Source organism: Gorilla gorilla, chromosome 11, assembly GCF_029281585.2.
Source record: "Gorilla gorilla gorilla isolate KB3781 chromosome 11, NHGRI_mGorGor1-v2.1_pri, whole genome shotgun sequence".
NCBI lineage: Eukaryota > Metazoa > Chordata > Mammalia > Primates > Hominidae > Gorilla > Gorilla gorilla.
In genome coordinates, this window is record NC_073235.2 from 76,144,039 (window position 1) to 76,166,676 (window position 22,638).

The 22,638-nt window shown below is 40.9% G+C and overlaps 1 protein-coding gene across 1 annotated transcript in view; it reads left to right on the top strand.

Annotated features, from left to right (window-relative positions):
- The first annotated feature begins 4,677 nt into the window (after window positions 1-4,677).
- Window positions 4,678-22,638, top strand: part of LOC129532095 (uncharacterized) — a 37,441-nt gene continuing 19,480 nt past the window's right edge. The window contains exons 1-2 of the mRNA XM_055380212.1: window positions 4,678-4,681; window positions 4,790-4,937. Of these exons, the coding sequence (XP_055236187.1) occupies window positions 4,678-4,681; window positions 4,790-4,937 (152 nt within the window). The remainder of the gene's footprint in view (window positions 4,682-4,789; window positions 4,938-22,638) is intronic.

Genomic DNA, 22,638 nt, shown 5'->3' on the forward strand with positions numbered 1-22,638 from the left:
TATCTAGATAGGTATGTGCATGGATATACATACATATATAGTCCATTTATATATATTTTCTATCTACTTGCCAAATATATGTTCATATGCATATATGCTTTCAGAAACTCCATATACAAACAAATGCATACATGTGTGCACATATATATATATATATATGCATATATTTTTCCCATTCCTTTACACATATGGTAGGATATTACACACAAAGGTGCACTTAGCTTTTTTCATTTAACAATGTTGTGAAGTCTGTTTCATATTATTGCATAAAAAGCTTCTTTGCCACTCTTCCAGGCTGTAGAGTAGTTATGTAAGATGGACCACAATTTGCTGAAACATTCCACTGTTGATTGACATTTGGGTTGTTTCCAATCTCTTGCTATTACAAACAACTGTTTTGTAATCATCTTATACATATGTCATTTCACAAATGCTACAGAGAGATTTTAAATTGACCCAACTTTTCAAAAAATCAGATTTCACATAAAAATGGACTTGAGGTTTTTCTCGAAAAAGGAAAGATCTAGCAGCAGTGAACTCCTGCTCTCATATGGCAACAGCTAGCTGTAGCTGAGCAGTAGATGTCCCTTTGGAAGACTTAGTGCTGTCCAGTTTGCCTCCATACACTTTTGCATAGTCCGCTGGCCCCTATGGGCATTTGAAATCCTGCCTACCTCAGAGTGTGATAAGGATTGAATGACATAATGAATGAAGGTAAAATATCCACATGGTACTTGGCACCTTCTGAGTGGTGGAGACACTGTAAGGGAAATGAGATGCTGGTTCAATGACTATTCCCTTCCATTCCCTTTCCTGTCAGTCTACACATTTTTGGTTCTTCAACTTCTTTCGAACCTTACTAGAAAGTAAGCTTCATGAAAACATAGACTTTATTTTGTTCACCACCATGGCCCCAGCACCTAGAAGAGCAAAGGTCACAGAAAATGAATGGGTAAATGAATGAATGAATAGAATGAGATAAGAGCACGTCAAGAAATAAAATTTATTAGGCTCTTCCCACCTGTCTCTTGATATTTTTATGCTTTCATTCATTTCCTATACTTTTCCATTTATTTGCCAAATCCAAGCTGTTTCATTTATAAATATTTTTCCAAGTTTGTTAGTATTTACCTTCTATTCCTTATCTTTGAATTACCTTTTCTTTTCTGTCCACTAATTCTGTTGCTTTCAACTGTTTCAACCTTACAGTTTCGAACCAGAAGGAATCCGATTATTTTTTGTATGTGCTCCTCAAATCCATAAATCTAATTTTAAATTCAAAAACAAACAGCTCTACTTTCTTTGAAATGTATAACCCTATAAAATATTCACATTAGTCTAAATTATATGATTAACGTGGCATCTTCCCCATGAACACTTAAACAATTTAGATACATGACTTGAGACTGTTGCTATGTGACACAAGTTCCACCTTAGAAAATTGGATGAACAATGTTACCTGATAAATGAAATTTTAAAATAAAAACCAAAGAGGTTACCAGTTCACAGTTACTTCCCAGCATGGTTTGGTAAAGAATGGATTGGCTGGGCGCAGTGGCTCACACCTGTAATCTCAGCACTTTGGGAGGCCGAGGCGGGCGGATCACAAGGTCAGGAGATCAAGACCATCCTGGCCAACACAGTGAAACCCCGTCTCTACAAAAAAAATACAAAAAATTAGCCAGGCGTGGTGGCAGGCGCCTGTAGTCCCAGCTACTCAGGAGGCTGAGGCAGGAGAATGGCATGAACCTGGGAGGCCAAGCTTGCAGTGAGCCGAGATCACGCCACTGCACTCCAGACTGGGTGACAGAGCTAGACTCCGTCTCAAAAAAAAAATAATCAATGGATCATCATGGTCGCTGGGAGCTTCGAAGTTTACAAAATGCTCATCCCATGCCACCCTGGCTCATTTGCTCATAGCTACAACTCATGAGGGAGTAGGTCAGTAGGCTGGAGATGGTTTGATTTACTGAAACTCATCCAATTTATCTTCAGGTAAAAGAGGGAGTTGCTGGGGGAGAGACACGGGGACCTCACAACTTGAGGATAGGAAGAACAGCTCCACTCCAGGAGGAACCGGAAGTAAGGCCGCAGCATCATAGGAAACGGAGACATCGGCTCCACTGACCCCTCAGCTAGGCCACAGCCTCTCATCTTGGCTTCTCTCTGTGCTTCTGTTTCTCACATCTTGACCTGCAGTAGAGCTTTCTTTGGTTCTCCCTACACATGGTAGAAAATGGCTGCCCTACAGCTCCTGGGTTTCCTCACCCTCCTTCAGGTGGTTACAAAGATGAACCAGAGCCTCTAGGCCCCAATTCCAAATGCTGAATAGAGACATACGGATAGGCCCATCTTGGGCCAGATGTCCGTCTCAATCTGACAGACAACATGGGAGAATAACGCTACTAAACACATTTTATTCTTTTATTTTCCAATTACATTAACAAAGGGCAGCTTGCTGGAGGTTTGATTGTGAGTTACAGAAACCACTCAGAAAATGTTGAGCAAAAAGAGGGAATCACCGGGGGGAGGCCTGGTATCTTGGCTCAAGGACAAGCAGTATGACTCCACCGAACGTTTGTTCTGAGTGACTCACCCCCTGTGAAACAGCAGACTGCATGGCCATGCAGCCCTCCCTGCTTGGAAGGTGGATCTTTGAGAAGTGAGGCTATGGCTGGGCAAGCATCCCCAAAGACATTGGTCCTAAGCAACTGATATTATTTTGCCCTTTTTATAAGTTTATTCTGACTAGGTGAGTTTCCCAGGGCTACATGGGTAGCAAGTAGACTTCTGACCTAGACCTGCTCCACCCAAACAGACTCTTAATTTCACCTCATTCCCTCTGCTATTGCTTGGCACACTATAGGCACTCGGTACACAGAATTTTCCAGAACAGAGAACAGATAAAATGCTTGTTAAATTGTACATTCTCTAATGTGATGTTCATCCACTTAGAAAGCACTAAGTTTTGGTAGTAGCTGAATTACAAGGCTTTTAGTTCCTTCCAAATAAAAGCACATCCTCGCCAACACTGTACTTTTTATATAACTTTTCTATTGTAATTCCTGGAATTCCCTGAGCTCCAGAGTGCCAAATTGACACTCACTTTCCAGGAATTATCAAATTTTTAGGGATTGACTATTACTCTCCATTCCTCTTCCATCAAGGTATATGAATAATTCTCCAAAAATGTGCTCCCCCTTCCATTTTACTTTTAATAAATGTAATTGAATCAGTCCTGGGCTGGAGCATCTGGCCTTGGATTGCCGTGGAGTTTTTTTTTTTTTTTTTCTTTTTTTGGTCCAGAGGGCACATTTCTTGTTCTAGGGTCAATGAAATAATCAAAACCTAGTCCCTGGGGAGGAAATTTTATGGTTCTCATTTATTTGATCCACAATCTACTAAACTCCATGCCATAGTCAATCAGCTGTTAAATAAAGAAGGAACGCACAGCTAGTTTGCTCTAGAAAAGGCGAAATCCACTGGATCCTGGGCTGGTTAAGTTAGAAACAGGTTGATTAAACTTAAGTTGGGGGCCGATAGGGCTTCAGTGAAAATGCCTGGAGCTCACTCATTTATTTTGCCCACAAACAGAAACCGCCTTTTGAAATGACAAGATGAATCCTAGTTAACCGGGTTTCCAACCCAGGCAATGGTCTAGATTGACAGGCTCAGATTGTCAGAAAAGAACAGCAGGGAGGTAATGAAGGGACAGCACTTTAGAAGCGACGGGCCGAGGCTCACAGAGAGCTAGCGTTTGTTCAGAGGCGCCCAGCACTGCCCTGTGGCCACCCAGGGCCATCTCCTCAGTGACCCACCCCTCTCAGCCCTCACATTGATGGGCTGGCCCATCAATTGATCTCTAATGCCTGCCTTGGCTAATGTAATTGGAATGTCAAAGAATAAAATGTGGTTAGTTACGCGTTATTCTCCCTCTCATAAAACTCACCCTTGGACAGAGGGAATCAGCCTTTGATGAGGACTGTTACAGGCTTCCAGAGAGCACTTACTTTCTATGCATTCTCCAGGAGACATGTAAAGTGCTGGAGACTCCTAGTTGAGTATGAATTTAAATGAGTGGTACAAGGGCCAGCAGGTTCTCAGACAATGGTGTGACTGGAGGCTCTAAGAATTTTCTGCCAGTCCATAGCAACAGTCACCACCCAAAGAACCCTACATCCTTTCCTTCCCACCGGGCCTCACCACTTGCACGGTGATGGAAATCAGAAGGAGGGACCTTCTTTCCAGGGTTTGACTGGACAACAGTCAGCCTTCCCCTGGCACTGCTGGTCACCAAGTGACTAACAAACCAGAGCCGTAGGGTGCACTCCTATCAGTACTTTAATCTATAGATTCCAGAAGGGCATAAATTATGTCCATTTTCTTACTGCTGCAGAGCTAGGGCCTATCTCAGTGCCTGGCACACGGTAGGTGCTAATGTTTGTTGAGTCATTAGTGGGTCCATAGCATTTCAAAGGAAAACACTCTGAAGAGTGATCTAAGATAGAGTGACAGTTGTGATATGGGTGTTTATAGATACTACCTCTGAGGTGGGAAGATGGAAGAAAGACACCTTAGTTTTGCTGGATTTTATTTTTTATTTATGATGCTATCATCACTGTGTTGGGCTGTGACACAGAACAGAGGCTGACATTGGGGAAACCTGGGGCTAAGAAGATGAGTCTGAGGTAGAGTGGAAAAATGAAAAGAAATGGCAAGATTTTAGAAACATCCAAATTATGGGCCAAGCAGCCAATGATTCTCCCTTAGCAATGTGACCTCCCTCTAGTCTTCCAGCCAAGCCCCATCTGGAACATACCTCATGGAGTTGAAAGCTGTCGTTGGAAAGAGCCAAAGAGGGGACTCCATAGAGCCAGAGCCACAGCCACAGCTGCCCCTGGCAAGCCCTGGGCAGCAGGACACCAAGGTGCCTGCAGGTATGAGGCCTCAGGTTTAAGCAGAGCTAGACACAGAAAGTGTTTGTGTGGGAGCCCCTCCTCTGCCACTGAGAGGGGTGGACTCCAAACTCAAGAGCAGGCGGCCTGCCCCACTTCGACTCAGCCACAGGCTTCTTTTGTGTGTATCGTTAGAGCTATTTGCTATTAGAAAACCCACTGAAATACTCTAAATTCATCTTTCTTCCAAAGTGGATATAGCGTCATGCAAAGGATAATTTGAGCATGAACTGGTTCTTCTGTTTAGTTGAAGCTGTTTCTGGAAATCGCCAAAGTTGGAGTGGGCTGCCAGCCTGTCAAAAGGAATCCTCCTACCCAGGCTAAACAAACAGCCTCAAAAAATACCCTGAGAGGCAGCAGCCATCTAGTAACATGTAATAGAGAGGGGCTTGGTCCAGTGGGAAGTGGAGAGCAACAAGAGAGACTGGAACTCCCAGCCGCAATGAAGATTTGTAGAGTGAAAGCTGCCTTCAACGTATCATGAAGCCGGCACACCATGAGGAACACTTTCAAAAGTCAGTAATAAATATCTCAAATGCACATATTTTATTGCACCTTTAAAATGCATACAAAAGTGCATTTGATTTGTTTTAAATACAATTATTTTAATTCTTTTTTAATGCCAGGATTAAGCCAATTCTACTCCATAAGGCTTTTGATGCAAAAAAAAAAAAAAAAAAAAAAAAAAGAATTGTGTGGGAGATTCGACAACCAAGTGAAAAAGGTTTCCTGTTAACAGATTATATCCCCCAATTTTAAATTATCTTTAGATTCAGTCACTTACCTGGAAGGCCCAGACACTTGCAGATGCAAAATAGATTTCATACAGTTCAGGAGGAGAGTCTGGGGGAGTATTCTGGGCTGTCAGGAGACAATCCAGTAATGAGCAAAAAGTCTTCAATAAAGACAAACAGAATAAAAGGGCTGTGTTAAAATTACTGCAGCCTTGCATAATAGCTGAGCTGCAAAGATACTACAGAAATGGTAATGAGTACAACAATGCTGTGAACTTGGGGTGTTTTTATTTAAAAGATTTTAATTAACCAGAAAATAAGCATTAATCCCAGCAACTTGGAAAATAACAACACGCCATCCTATTGCTATGAGCAAAAAGGTAAGATAAATAACAAGAAAATGTTATCTGGGGAAATAAGCCCTTTGAAAAATTCACAATTCAGAGCTTTAGCTAGAATACGATAGTAGGTTCACTTCTAAATGGGCAACTTACCATGGTTTTTTATATTCTGAGATTTCCACCCTTAAATTCCAGAGAATACAGTTACAGTCAATGCTCTGGTTTCCCAAGCTAAATACATTTAATGAAATTTTCCGCCATATAGAATTTACATTCTGGAAAAAAATTACTCGTTGTTTCAATTATTCTCAACGCTTGGGAGTCCAGTGAGCCAACAAGTATCAGCTGCCTGCCTCCTCTCCTAAAAAAATCAAAAGAAGTGGGTAAACTAGAAGACTCCAAAGGGGACTGATTTATAAAAGTCTTAGCAAAGGACATGCTGCCTCACCAAGTTCCTTCTGCTGTTCTAAAGAAATCATTGTTATTTCTATCTACTACATGAGCTCTTTTTTTTTCCCCCAATGGAAGGGCCTGGTTTTATTGTATGAATAATAGAAGCAGACCTCAAAATATGAAATGATTGTCCTAAAGTTCCCCATTGGCAATCAAGCAACTACAAAACGCAGGCACTGGAAAGGCAAATTTCTCTCAAAAAAATTCCCCAACATACTCGCTACCACTTTTCCTGGGTTTACATTACAAATGCAGAAGATTTCAAAGCTCTATGGTTTAAATTTTTGTCATTATTCACAATCACATGATAGCTAGAATTACAGTCATAGAGCCTTAACCCAAACATGCCTGATGCTTCACTTTACAACTGGTGCCTTGCCCTAAACTGCTGCCCTTGGTCAATGCACTACAATCCCCATAGCCTTCCAAGCTGGAAATCCCAACATTCTCTCAGAGTCTCTGACACAAAAGCTCATGAATTCCACCCTAGAGCTCTCTCTTTTGAATCTGATCTTTCCCCTCCATGCCCAAATTTAGGCACTCTGCCTTTCTCTCATTTGCAAAAATTCCAGTAATTGAAAAAAGTTTTCCCAGTTCCCTGATCCCAATTGTCCTATTTCTTTCTTTCTAAGTAATAATTAGTTACTTAGGTTATACATTCTCATGCTTAAAACTTTCCATTGCCCACCAAACAGGCCATATGCTCACCATGCCCTACATGACCCTGTCCCATTTTTATCTCCTGTCCCTTACTACAAATAACTGGATTCATTGAATTTCTTAACATTGCTCACATCCACCAGGTTTCTTCCACAACTTCAATCATTGAACATGGTTTTGGCAGAATCATTCTTGGACCTGGGCAAGAGGGACCCCTGCCTAGGGTCCCGCACTTGAGGGGGCTCCTGCTGTGGTCCCCCTCTGATCACCCCTTCTCCACCAGGCAGGCAGCCCATGGGACCAAGGCTATGTTCCTGCCCAGAGGCTGCACATTCCCTTCTAGACCATGCTCCCGTACCCGTGACTCCAGAGTTCCCTATTGAACCATACAACTTTGGTTCTAGAGCCCAGGCCGGCCCCTGCTCAACCACACCCTCAGCTCTAGGCATGGTCATGCTGATCATGCTGGTCATGACCACTCCGAGAGCTGAGGGTGACCCCCAAGCCTCTGCTTGCCACAGGGCTGGGGTAACGCCAAGTGGCATATGAGGCTCTTTGTAATACAGGATAGAGCTGGGGACAGAAAAAGAAAGAAAAATGCTTCCAGGGAGGAGCCCCAGGGAACAGGGACTGTCTTAACCTGTACCATTACATTCCAGCATGTGACTACAAAAAGTGCTAGAATTTAAAATGTGAACTTGGCCTTCCAGGACACTGTGAAAGTAAATTTGTCAAGATAGAGAAGTGGGTTATATTTTATGTAACACTTTATTAGCTTGATTTATGACTTTTAAGTATTTAGATATATGGCATCTGGGCCTCTTTTTGTTCTCCTGCTTGGGCCCTGCAGTAAACTTTAGGGGCAAGCTTACTTTCCTGTCCTACTATAATGTCCTTCCTTACTATGTCTGCCTGATGAACTCCTACTCAGCCTTCAAAACCCATTGCAAATATTACCTCTTCAGGGAAGCCTTTTCCAGCTCCTTCTAAATCAGAATTAATTACTCTCATTTAGTTGGGACTTTTGATTACAAATAGCAAGTAACATTATTTAGTAGTTACACAGCCAAAACAAACAAACAACAAAAGCGGATCTCCTTCTCCTCCACCTCCTCCTCCTCCTCCTCTTCTTCAAGGCCTTCCTCCTCCTCCTTCTTCAATAAAGCTAGAGAACAGGAATGCAGTTGGCCCTAGACAGACCTGGAGCCAGAAGATGGGGTAGAGTCAGGCCCCCAGGCTGTGTGCCTAGCCATCTGCCTCTGCCTCACTTTGCAGACCAGCTCTGTCTGCCACTCGTCTACATGGTGGAATGTGGCCATGCCACGCTTCAGAAAAGGGAATTTAGGTGGGCTAGATAATCTCTTTCCTCCTTCGAAAATGTCATATTTAAATAGATGATTTGAGAGTTTCCTCATTCTGTAATTTTTACACCTCTTTTATTTAGCCAAATAGAAGCAAATTCTTTAATGCCAATTCCAAATTCCTAGAAGAATTCATATGCAATGGCAGGAACATCAAATACCGTATCCTCCTAGGATGGGATAATGCCTTGAGATATTAGCCTCCTCTTGTACCCTTGTCCTTTCTTACTGAGTCAGAAGCATTCGTTGTCTTGGAAACTAGGGTTAGGGAGAGAGAAGGCTATTGAGTTTCAGGAGCGTGGTTTGCACATCATACAGCCTAGAAGCTGAGGAGACTCTGGACTTGGAAATGTGTGGGGATGAAGAGCAAGGCTTCACGCACCCTGCAAATATACCCCGCCCCCAAACCACAGATACGACGGGGCCGAGGTAAAGCAAGAGAGTGTGATAAGGATGCTCCTTAGGCGGAAGAAGCTCATGGAAAACGCAGAAGCACAGAAACCGTACCAGTTTAGGGATGAATCTGGGGCAAGGACAACCTGAGTCCTATCCCAAAGTGGAGTCTTTAGCAGTGACGAGGCTCACCCCTCCACACACCCCAGGGTGTCACCGCATGGGAAAGGAAGAGCAGAAACAAGCAGGCAGTATGTCTAAGCAGATGGGCCTGAGAGCCGCAGGGAGCATGTACGGTGTGTGTGCTGAGCATCATGGGAGTAGCAGGTGGGTCCTGTGTGCCACAGCACAGGGTCCCTGCAGAAGCTGATGTCCCCGGGGAAGCATGCAAGGACAGACAATCAGTCCTGCAGGCAAGGGAAGGAAACAGCCACGCACTACCTGCCTGTGGAAGAACCCCAGAACTTGTGGAAGAGAGGGAAGGAACCCTGACATGACTGCCACATGGTCAAATGGAAATTTCAGAGTTTCATGTTTTTAGCTTAATAGCTTTAAAATGAAATGCATCTCTCTTGTTTACAATATATTCCCTCGTCAAGCACTCCCAGCAAATAAGAGTGATGTATGCCTTAGAATTAGCTTTTCCCCTGTGTTCTCCAGGCAGGATTTTGAGCAGAGTGAGGACAAGCCTGTGCCCAAAGAAGTTAACCTTTAAGCTCCCTAAGTGGCACATGGTCAGACGAAAACTAAGTGGGCACCTGGCAGGGAAGCCACGAAGCTCTGAGCTCTGATGTGTTAGTCGGGTGGCAAGGAGAAGCCAAACAGCAGATCCAGGGCTGGTCTGTGGAACTGGCAGCTATTTAGCATCCTGATCAGAACGGGCTAAACATATCTCACAGGCATTGCAAAACACCCCAGAGAACGAGGCACGAAGACACCCCAGAACAGGAAAATTAGTGGTACAGATAACCCGTTTCTGTTTTTAAGATTATACTTTCAAAAAATGTAAGGATTTTCCCTTTCTGACTGTTTTTCATTTGCAGCAGCTTCTGTATTCGAATAAGTGTTTTTTAAAAAACTAGGTGGATTACTGGCTGTGGAAATCTCTCTGCTCTTAAACTTTGTCATTGTCATACTTTTATCCAAGAACATCTGAAGTCGCTATTTCATTAAACAAATTATATTATCTGATTAGAGATCTAAGTCTCTGAAGACTTTCTAGGTAATTCCTTATTTGCCATGATTTCTGTGGATTGGGCTGGAAGTGGCAAGCCCGGCCACCTCTGCTCTAAGTGATACCAGAAAGATGCTTCTAGCTCTAGCAGAGCGGTATTTTCTTTCTTTTCTTTTCTTTTTTTTTTTCAGTTGAACAAGAACTTAATAATCTTTTTTTTTCTTTCTTTCGAGGACATTCAGAAAAGAAAGGGCCATTGCTCAACATGAGGGACAAATTAATACTGTCGTGAAAGAGGGCAGGATACGAATTGTGCGGCTCTGGACTGATCTGACAGATGGGGCCACGTGCGTGAATGCACACTCACCTCTTGTGTGCACCAATCTCTCTCCAGGCTTCCTGGAAGGGCAACCCACTGTCACTTAAAACAACAGCAGTGAGCATTGGCGGAACAATGGATTTTGATTAGAAAAACACTAATGCCATATCTATTTGCTAATTGTAGACTCTTAACAATTTCTGTCAAATGTAGGATTCTTTTTAAAATTTCAGAGAAGTAATCACAGCCTTCTGAAATCCGGCGCGAGCCCTATCCATTCAGGCTTTTGTTTGCATAATGTGGGAAGTTTTGTGGGGGTGTGGGCCTCTGTGAGAGGGATGTAATAGAGTCGTTCTCTTTCCAAGGGCCCTTGAGAAGGCAAGTGTTGAGCTTACGGTTTTAATCATGAAGGACCAAAGATAACCAACTGAAAAGTTTTTGATCAAGATGTTTACATCTTCATTGTAAGCACTGGAATTGAGAGGGTAAATCACAAAATACATGCAGAAGCCATGCTTTTTTATTCTTTCACATGGTGTCTGAGACACTTAGTGTCTCAGAATTTTCACATATTTATTGCCTACTTGGCTAAAACAAAGAAAGGATAAGAAAACCATCCAAATACAGGGAAATAAAAAAGAATTAAAACCATGAGAGAAAAGGATTCTTTGGGATGGAGGAGGGTGTTCGTGCATTTTGTTCTGAGAAACAAGAAAATCAAACTAAATATCAATAAAAACCTATCATAAAATAAGAACATTTAACAGCCACTAAACAGAGTACAATAGAGTGCAGCAAAACCACTCGGCTTTGCCAGTGCTTAAGGGTGGGGTTAGATCAGCCTCAGCCTTCCTTAAGAACCTGCTGAGAGTCAAACATGTCTGAGTCAAACACGTCTAGGCATATTCAACAAGTAGCTGGGGTTGGTCTGCATGAGATTTCTTTACATAAGGTGTCAGGGAGGCTTATGGGTAATAATTTGTCATTAGAAAAGAAGGATCCAGGCACATTGAGCCAGACCCAGTGACAGCAACATGAAAATAAACACGGTTCTATGTTTATTATTTGGGTTTATCCCCTGCTTTAGCCCCAGATTTGACTTGTGGCTGGGTCCTAACTGGTCATGGGACAGAAGGAAGTGTGAGTTGTCTGTAAGGAACCTCTTGAGTAAAATTTGTGCAAGTACCTGTGGCATCAGCAACTCTGCTTGGGGATCCCTCCAACAGGTAAGACAGGAATAGGGAGAGGCCATCTTCACATCTGAGCACCAAGCACCTTCAGTACTCTAGGGACCCCTGCTATTCCCTCTGGGTGGACACTCATGGCCTGGCAGTACCCAATGAAGAGAAACCCCATCACTTGCCCAAACTTGCTTCAGAGCGCTTATAAAAACATGGCCTGGGGATGCTCAAAGGAGACTGAAGATCTGACCCAGCAAAGAGAAGCAGATGACAATGAAAGATTCATCGCCTACTCCCAGCTTCCTTTTCTGTTGATTATGATATTTAGATAACTTTCTCTCTTCTTCAGTTTTTATATCTTTACAGATTGGTGTAATCATTCTAACACCTTGCTAAATCTCAAAGCTTTCAACGAATGAATGTTAGTTAAGTTCTATGTGGATATAAACCCATACTGTAAACACTGCTTAATAATAGCATTAGAGAGCATTTTAATTTTAGGCACAGAGCTTTCTTCCTCTACTATGTAATCTGATGTTTCTAACAATGAAAAGGTCTTGACAAATACAGCTCTTAATATACTTAAAAATGCTTTGGGGGGATTATTCTTTTTCATCCTATGTCAGTTATCTATGGTTACATAACAAATCACTATAGTGGCTCACACTACAAAAATATTAAAATGTCTAAAATTAAAAGACTGACTAGCCAAAGTTGGCAAGGATGTGGAGCTACTGGAATTCTCATGCACTGTTACTGAAAATGCATAATGTGCAACCGCTTTGGAAGCAGTGGAAAGGAGTTGGGAGTTTATTAAAATGTTAAACATATACCTAACATATTTATTCCAATCTTACATATTTACTGAAGAGAAATAAAAGCTTACAGCCACACAAAGAACTACGAATGTTGACAGCAGCTTTATTTATTGTAGACAAAAACTGGAAACAACTGCAATGTACATCCATGGGTGAATGGATAAACACATTATAATCTACTCTTACAGTGGACCACTATTCAAGTAATAAAAGGAAATGAACTACTGATTCACCCAATAACATGAATGAATCTCAAAATAATGACACTGAGTGAAAGAAGACAGACAAAAAACAACACATACTATATAAGTCAATTTGTATAAAATTCTAGAAGATCTAAAGTAATCTATAAATGCAGGAAGCAATTCGTGGTTTCCTGGTTGGGAGGGGAGGGCAGAGGGAGCACAAGGAAACTTTTAGGGGTAATAGATTTGCTCATTATCTTGATTGCGGTATTCATTTTACAGATATATACGTATGTCAAAGCTTATCAAATTGGACTATACATAGATTAAGTATAGTCGATGTCGATTATGCTTCAATTAAAAAATTTTAGTAAAATTTTGAAAAGCAATGCTAAAAAAAGATTTTTGTGGCTTTAAACAAATAAAACTAAAATCATTTAATTTTCTCATGGATCTACAAATTTGGCAAGGCCTAATGGAGAAGGCTTATCTCGATAGCCCCATGTGGCATCAGCTATGACAACTCAATTGAGGGCTGAAGGATCAAATCCCAAGATGGCTCACTCACATGGTGACAAGTTTGCATGGGCTGTAAGCTGGGGGCTCAACCCAGATTGAGCACTGGTGACCTCTGTTTCTCTCCACTTGAACCATTTCATGTGCCCTGAGCTTCCAGCCTAGTGACTAGGCACAAAAGGCAAGTGTCCTAAAAGACAGTCTAGTAGAATCTGCTTCACTTTTTATGACTTGGCTGTGGAAATCACTTAGCATCACTTCAACTAAACCCTTGTCATTGAGATAGTCACAAAAGTGCACCTAGTTTCAAGGGGAGAAGACATACACTCTATCTCTTGCTGGGGAGTGGCAAGTTCTGGAAGAGCACATGGAATGTAAATACTATTAAAGACTTTTTTTTTGAAAACCACAATTTGACACAGTCCTCTAGCCACAGCAATTTTCATTCCTCCCACATGCAAAATATACTTCTTCCTAAAAAAAAAAAAACCAAAGTATCTTTCCTTGATGGTTTTTGGACTCAGGCTTGAGGTCTAGGATCTCAAGCAAATTCACTGGAAAACAGGTGGCAGTTTCTTAAAAAGTTACACACACACCCGCTATGTGATTCATCCATTCTACTCCTAGGTATTTACCTAAGAGAAATGAAAGCACATAGCCATACAAAGAGATAAGTTTCCTGGATGAAGTTCCTAGAGTTTGATCCCCAGGTGAGATTTTTCTTGTTCTGAAAATCTGTGAACTAAAGAGAAAGTTATCTACCCCATACACACCCAACATACAATGGTAGGACAGATATGTAATAACTTACATAAACACTCGTGTTCAAAAACAGGGAAAATGAGGCACGCAGAAGTCACTGCTTCATAGCGATTCTGAAATTCCATTGGGCACATTTGTCAGTCCCATGATTAGGGTTCAGCAATACTGCCTGTGTAAAATTTTTTACAGCTTATAACTTCACCCTCTGGGCTCATGATTCTACATTCTAAATTATCCTTACTGTTCAATAAAATATAACCTACATTTGCAGCTGAGTAATTTTCTCAGTCTGCTTCCTGTCCATAGAAGTTCAGGAGTCCAAAAACCTACTTACACTTTGTACAGTTCCTGTATTCATTAGCCCAAGTTGGTTTTGTTTCCAATAATATAATTCCCTTAAAAACTTGTAGATTTCTTATGAATCTCCTTGGGTTCCCATTAGATAAAGTGATACCCACAAACTCATCTAGATTAGCCCTTCCTTACCTTAAGCTACTGGTGAGAATGCTGAGGGACAATGACCTTCAGACTCTTATAAAGTCTATTTTTTAACAGGATCCATTATATTTCAATATTTAGAGAGCCTCTGATTGGTCCGAAAGGTCCTATGAGACACTGACACTGAGAAGCTCGGGTCTTAACAAATTATCTTACAGTCCTGATTTGGACTCGATCTTTGGTCCAAGGTCATTTCTTAATTTGAGAATTATGTGACATCTGGAGAGGCTAGGAAGGAAAACCAGTTTCATTTTTGAATACACGAAGTCCTAGAGCCTTTATATTTCCTTTAAATTTGCTTAAAAATCAAACAGTTCCCTTTTTTAAGTTCATTTCTCCCTATCTTTATCTAAACATACATAGATCCAGTTGGCACTTTCAAAATACTGCCTGAAAAATTTTCATATTCACCAGTTCATTATGTATAATTTTTCTATTTTTTATGTCACTGCAGGCAAAATCCTCTTTCCACTCAATTCCAGTAAGCTTTTCTCTTTCCTTTAAACCCTCACTCACAGTCCCGTAAGGGCCGTCAGACTGCAGCTAACAGTTTCTTCAAGGCCCTTCCAATATTTGCCCACCTTCCAGTTCCAAAGCCACTATCACATAATTTAGGCTTTGCTATGGCAGCACCCCAGATACCACTTCCAGATACCAAACTCCTCACAGTTATTTACTGGTGCATAATACACTGTGCCAAAACTTAGTGGCTTAAAATGACAAAAATTATTTATTTTTGCCCCAGAATCTTCTATTTAGGCAAGGCTCAGTGGAGAACGCTGATCTCTGCTCCAATTGGCATTAGCTAAAAAAGCTCGACTGTCAGCCAGAGGATCAGGCTCCTACAGGGCGCATTTGGCTGGCAATTTGGTCCTGACTATTGGCTGGAAGTTTAGCCTGGGTTGAGGCTTAATACAGCTACAACATCCCTCTAAAAGGGCCCCTTCATGTGGCCCGGACTTCATCATTACAGAATGACTGAAGACCGAGAGTGAGCACCCCAAGAGAGAAAGATAACCTTTTATGATCTAGCCTCAGTAGCCACAGAGCATTACTTCACCCACATACTATTATTTGGATGGTCACAAAAGCCTGACCAGATTCAGCTGGAAGGGACACAGACTTCATCTCTTGAAGCGGGTATACTAAGATGTTGGAAGAGCACATGGAATGGAAAGAAAAGACAATCTGCCACACTTTTTAAGATTTAATTATATATTTTTTGATATTTAAAAATTTATATGGTTCAGAAGTCAACACTATATAAAAAGGTATCCATCGAGAGGTTCCATTCCCTTTTCTATCCCTATAGATAACATTTTCATTGTTTTTTGATTTATACTTTGGGTTTATGTTTTAAATTCCACACACACACACACACGCATTCCTATTGCCAATTCTTTCTTACAAAAAACAGATATTATATATATTATATGATAGATGTTACATCTTGGTAATTGCTATATAACCTTTTATCAAGGTCTTCCTCATTCTCTTTTTATGGCTGTATAGTACTCCATTGAGGGCATGTACCAGAGTTTATTTCATTTTTCTTTTATGGGTAGTCATTTGTTGTCAAGCTTTTGAATTTGTGCCAATATGATAAGCAAAAAGTAATACCTCAGTGTAGTTTTAATTTTAATAACTTTATAGTATATATCTTTTTTTGAAGGGTCTCTTCATCACTTTTGCTGATTTTTTCTATTGGGTTCTCTAAATTTTAATAATTTATATTAATTTTAACAATTCTTTATACACAAGAGAAATTCATCTCCTATCTGTGGTATCTATTGAAAATATTTTCTGCCCATTTTCCCCTTGTCTTTTGTCTTTGCTTTTTGTGTTTTCTGCCTGACAAAATCTTTTTTTCTGTAATGTCATCAATTTTACTCATGCTTTCTTATTATAAAGAGAAACAAATAATTTTAACTGTATATAAATTAGATAACATGACCACATAGGGGAAAAAAACTGAGTTAAGTAATTTTTGAACCAAGTACTTTGGTTATACATCCTTAGTAGGATATATTGTTGTTAGTGGTGTTAATGTGTTAATTTGGAGATATATATTTTGTATACAGTATATCATAAGACAGAGCAAATGAATTACTATATTTATGTGAGTGGAAGAAGGCAGAGACCTGTCATACACATCCTCAGCCTCACTAATAATTCAGCAACAGCTGTGTGAGTGGTTGCGGGCAAGCTTCAAACCAGTTCAAATTGACATCTCATTTCAAGTGTGCACCACTGGTCTCTCACTTCCTGCCCCAGAACTTCTTTGCTGTGTCATGGGATGCCTGTGGGAACCCATATGATATTCCCACATTGTGATTCAAGGGAGCAGGTGAGTTAATGCCTCCTAAATAACTCTCAACCAACTGGGGTAGGAGCTGAGAGAAATGCTTCTCTCTTTTGTCTCTTAGACAGACAACTCTAAGAATATTTTATACACTACTTAAAGGTGCTGGGAGATCAAGCAACAAGGCCCTGTTGAGGTGACCACCTCAATAATAGAATTGTTTGGGGTTTCCCTCCTTCCCTGTTTCACTCTCCCTGGTTCCTCATCCTTGCTTCCTGGGATCAGTTCTCAAATAAATCACCTACACACCACCCTTTGTTTCAGGCTGTGTTTTGGGGGGACCTCAGGATAGAACATTGCCCATGGAAGGGCTGAATCACTGAACTTATACTGGGAGCTACTGATCTTCCATTTTTTTAACCATATGAGACAAATAAACTTCAATTTTTTTGCTGTTACTTGCAGCTGAAAGCATTCCTAACTAACATAGGCAAATTACAGGGAATGGTAGGAGCTGAAGCTGGAAGTATGGAAAAGGACCAAATAGCAAAGGGCTCCATATGGCAGGCTGAAGTGTTTGTACTTTATTCTCTGGAGTGAATCCAACACTTCTTGCCTGGCTGGCTGGTTGGATAGTTTGAACATCCACTAGTACAGAGGGAGGTACAGCTGGTGAGATAGGGGAACACATTAGTTTGGATTGAGATGTGTTACATTTGCAATGCCACTAAACACTGGCAGATATAAAGCTGGTGAGGCACAAGGCAAAAGCTACAAATAAAGCACATTAATTTTTTCCTGAAGTTACTCACTTTTGTCTTTTTGCCAAACCTAATATAGATTTTTTGTTCCTGTCATGTTCTCTCCTACCTAGACTCCTTTTTGTAGTGGTGAAACACTACTTTATTATTAATCACTACCTATGAATAATCCACTTTTTAAATTGCTGTATGTTGCTTATAAAAAGCCATATGAATTACCACTACAGTTTAGTTTCCAAATTCTGAGAGATGTAATCAACATTTGAATAGAACGCAAATCCATTTGAATTGGATTTTAATCAATTGCTGACTCAATTCAGGATATTACTGAATTCTCATTGGCTGAATTTAAATATGGTCCAACTGGCAAAAACATTCATCAAAAATATGCATTCACAAGAGTTTAAATTTTGGTAACCACTCCTAGAGTACTGTCGAATCTCACACACACACACACACACACACACACACACTCACACACACACACACTCACACACACACACACACACTCCCACACACAGACACATGTTCTGCAGTGGGCAGGTCTACGCAAACCTACCCCCAAGGTCTGAGGAAACTGAGAAGTCAAAGAAAAAGGCTGACAAATCCACTTTCTCAGAAAGAAATATTTCATAGGGACTTGCACACAGAAGCCATGTTTATATCTTGGGCAATGGCTGGATAAGATGGTGGCTCTCTATGCCATTACTCCCTAGACCCAGGGCTTATATACCATAGGGAAAGGGTATACATGATTCAGAAGGGATATGTAAAACAATTATTTAAAGGCAGGACTTATGGTAAGCATAATAACATCAAGGTTGTGTGACCTAAGGGCAGGATTTAAACTGGAAATCTTAGAGGTTTTCCCAGAATTGGGGTTAATCAGAAGTCAGCACGGACACTTAGCACTCAAGGTAGAGTTGCTTTGGCCTCCACAAAACATATGTGCTGCACACACTCATACACACAAACACACACCCCACAGCACATATTTTAATTTGTTTCACGTAAAGTGTATAAAATATTCAATTCCACTGGATTTGTAAGTAAATGATGACAAACACATTCTTCCTCCAAATGGCTGAAAATAATTTATCCTTCATGATTTAAGCAAACTTCTCTTACAGGAGTGAGAATATGTTTCCGATTTGCCTTCTGCTCTTAGAGTGTTTATTGTGATTCAGAGCAAGTTTGGCCAGTTTATTAAGACCCTTGACAGCACCTAACTCAACATTGTAGAGTCACCCCTACCAGGAGAACAATTGTAGGGAACTGGACCTCAGGAGAGATTCATGGACTGGGGACGTAGATGCAGGGGTTACTACTGAGAGCTGGAATTGGCTACATGTAGAGAGATGAGGAAAAGGACCCAAGTCAGAACTATGACAGGAGACCTTAAAACTAAAGGAGCTAGAAGAAAACCTAAGCAATTCCATTCAGGACATAGGCGCCAGCAAAGATTTCATGATGAGAACATCAAAAGCAATTACAACAGAAGCAAAAAAAGGACAAATGGAATCTAATTAAACTAAAGAGCTTCTGCACAGCCAAAGAAACTATCATCAGAGTGAACAGGCAACCTACAGAGTAGGAGAAAATTTTTGCTATCTATCCATCTGACGAAGATCTAATATCCAAAATCCACAAGGAACTTAAACAAATTTATGGAAAAAAAAAACAGCCCCATGAACAGACACTTGTCAAAAGAAGACATTCATGTGACCAACAAACATATGAAAAGAAGCTCAACATCACTGATCATTAGAGAAATGCAAATCAAAACCACAATGAGATACCATCTCAGGCCAGTCAGAATGATGATATTAAAAAAGTCAAGAAACAGCAGGTGCTGGCGAGGCTGCAGAGAAATAGAAATGCTTTTACACTGTTGGCGGGAATGTGAATTAGTTCAACCATTGTGGAAGACAGTGTAGTGATTTCTGAAAGGCCTAGAACCAGAAACCCCATTGGACCCAGCAATCCCATTACTGCATATATACCCAAAGGAATGTAAATCATTCTATTATAAAGATACATGCATGCATATGTTCATTGCAGCACTATTCACAATAGCGAAGACACGGAATCAACCCAAATGCCCATCAATGATAGACTGGATAAAGAAAATGTGTTATATACACACATGGAATATTATGCAGCCATTAAAAGGAATGAGATCATCTCATTTGCAGGGACATGGATGGAGCTGCAAGCCATTATCCTCAGAAAACTAGCACAGGAACAGAAAACCAAACACCACATGTTCTCACTTATAACTGGGAGTTCAACAATGAGAACACATGGCCACAGGGAGGAGACAACACACACTGGGGCCTGGCAGGGGAGCCATGGGGGGAGGAAGAGCATGAGGATAAATAGCTAATGCATGTGGAGCTTAATACTTAGGTTGATAGGCTCAGCAAACTACCATGGCACACGTTTACCTGTGTAACAAAACTGCATGTCCTGCACATGTATCCCGAAACTTAAAATTAAATTTAAGTTAAAAATAAAAATAATAAATAAATAAATAAAACTGAAGGAGCCTGCAGAGAAATGCACTAATGAGACTCAGAAATAGTGTCAGAGATTGGAAGAGAATCAGGAGAGAATGTCACCAAAACCAAGGAAATAATTGACTTCTGGGGAGGAAGAGGCAAATCATGCCTCAGAAAAGACAAGTGGCCATTACATTTTGCATTTGGCAATGCGGTTGCAGTGGAGCCCGTGGTGGAATGGAAATTCAATGTCAGAGGGTCGAGGAATAAAGAGCAGGAAAGGAAGTTGAGACAGTACTGACCACTGTCTCAAAAATATTGTCTGTAAAAGGAAGCAGAGAGGAAATGGTAACTAGATTCAATAATAGAGTGGTCACAAGACATTTTTAAGATGGGAGAAACCAACATTTAAAGGTGAAAGGAAATGAGTCATTAGAGGAAAAAGGGAGAGTTTGAAAATATAGTGAAACAGGACAATTTCTCAATCGGTAGCCTAGGAAAAATGAGGAAGGGTGGGATCCTGCCAAAATGAGGCATTAGCTGTGGCTGGGGGGAGGGACACCTTTCCTCTAAGACCAAAAGGAAAGAGTGGAGGGTGGGTATGAATCTAAAGCCATTTAGAGGAAGGATAGTGGCAAATTCAGTAGGTCCACTACTGATGGCCTCTGTTTTCTCTACGACATAGGAGGCAGGTCACCGCCAGACTCACGCTGCCACTTAGCTTCACTCCTGCCCGAGGGAGTGAGCTCATCTCTTCCTGAAAAGCCCCACCTCCTCACAGAAATGAAGGGAGCAAAGGTGAACGTGGGCTCTGCACCAGGCCCTGACTCTGTTCTCAAGATGGCTAGCTCAGGAGAAGATACGGAGACAAAAGTTAATGAAAACCCCAGGCAGGGGTAGTGCAGATAAAGATTTTGAGAAAAGGGGAGCAAATAAAGAAAGAAGAAATCCCACCTCCAGGGGCTGGGGGTAGGGTTAATAATATTTGGAAAGACTTCTGACAGGCACCTCAAAGGAACAGAAAAATTTTGCTGTGCACAGATGAACAGAAGGTGGAAATGGGCAGTGAAGGTCAAAGGTATTCAATCCAGTGGAATTACGATAAACAGTGCATACTGAGGTGGTTCTGATTGCAGTAAGTTCCCTAAGCATAAGATTCTAAGTCTGAAAGCACATTAGTGTAATTGTAAGCCTTTGGAGTTAGGCTGTCTGGGGTCAGTTTTTAGCTCCATCACTTACTAGCCAGTATAGCCAGTTATAGATGGAATTAGTAATGGTACCCTTCAACCTCACAGGAATCTTGTTATGACTGTATTAGATAATGCATTTAAGCAGTGCTTAGCAATAGTAATTTCTCAGTGAGTTTTTTTTTTTTTTATCATTCACTGTAGATAGGCATTGTATGTCAGGCTTCAGAATCTGTACCTAATATACTTAGGTAATGAGAATCTTTAAAGGTTGTTAGGTTTAAGAAATACATATAGAGGGCTATGTCCTAAGAGGGCTTTCCTGGCAGGGGTGTGCAAAATATGTTGGAATGGGGCGAGAATAGGAGTGGTAGGTGAGTTAAATTGTCCTTTCAATAGACTAGGCAAGAGTTGGTGAGACTTTCGCTTTTTGCCTACTGTTTATGCACAACTCATATTTATATTGAGTTTTCTTTGTTCATAAATTTTGATTTATAAAGTTGAAATTAAGTGAGATACATGTTCACACTAGTCAAAACCATCCTAGAAGAGTGAAAAACAAACCAGAATGACTATCAATGTGAACACAGAGGGAGGCTCCAATCAAGCAAAATTGAAAGAAAGAGGGAGAGAGAAAGAAGCAAGAGGGAGGGAGGAAAGAAGGAAGGGAGGGAAGAAGGAGGGAAGGAAGGAAGGAAGAAAAGGAAGGAGGAGGAGAGGGAGGGAGGGAAGAAGGAAGGAAGGAAGGAAGGAAGACCACTTTTCCTAAGTCACTAGGTTTTCTGCTTTCAGCCCCTCCCACCTGAATTGAGGAGATCTGGTCATAATTCATAAAAAGCAAGAGGCATGCACCTCCATAGTGAATGCAGATTTAAGGAAATCCTGTCTCCACTTTCACTTTGAAAAGCTCTGATTGGAAATAAAATGAGGATTTCCAACAATAAGACAGCACTAAAAGACTGCCTTATTTGTAACAGAGCATTTTATTGACTCTTCCTCTTTGCAAAGGCAAGAGCAAATAAAAGGAAAAAGGAAAAAAAGGAGAAAGGAAAGACAGTTACCATTTTGAAAGTAGCTTTCATGTACTTACCTTACCCAACTTAATCTTCTCAACAACTCTGTAAAGAAAAGAAAAATTTATCCCATAATTTTCCAATGAAAAGCCAGAGACTAGAACAACTGGCTAACACTGAGCACTGAATGTATGTAGAGCACTATTCCATTTGCTTTTCTGATAGTTCATGTAATCCTCACAATAGTCCTAAGGAGCAGTACTATTGCCATGTCCATTTTCCATATGAGATAACTAAGGTAGAAGATGTTAAGTAACTTGCTCAAGGTTTCAAGGTTAAGTTATGGAGCTAGAATTTGAGCCTCAGCAGTTTGGCTTTAGAGCCTAGACTTTTATCCTCTCCATTAAAGGGAGTCAGACACTGAAGTCAATTTGAGGAAGCTCCCACTGGCAAAATCAGAAACAATTGAGCATCAAAGCAATGGCGTCAAAGTAAATAATAGCAAAGGATTATAACCCATGGAA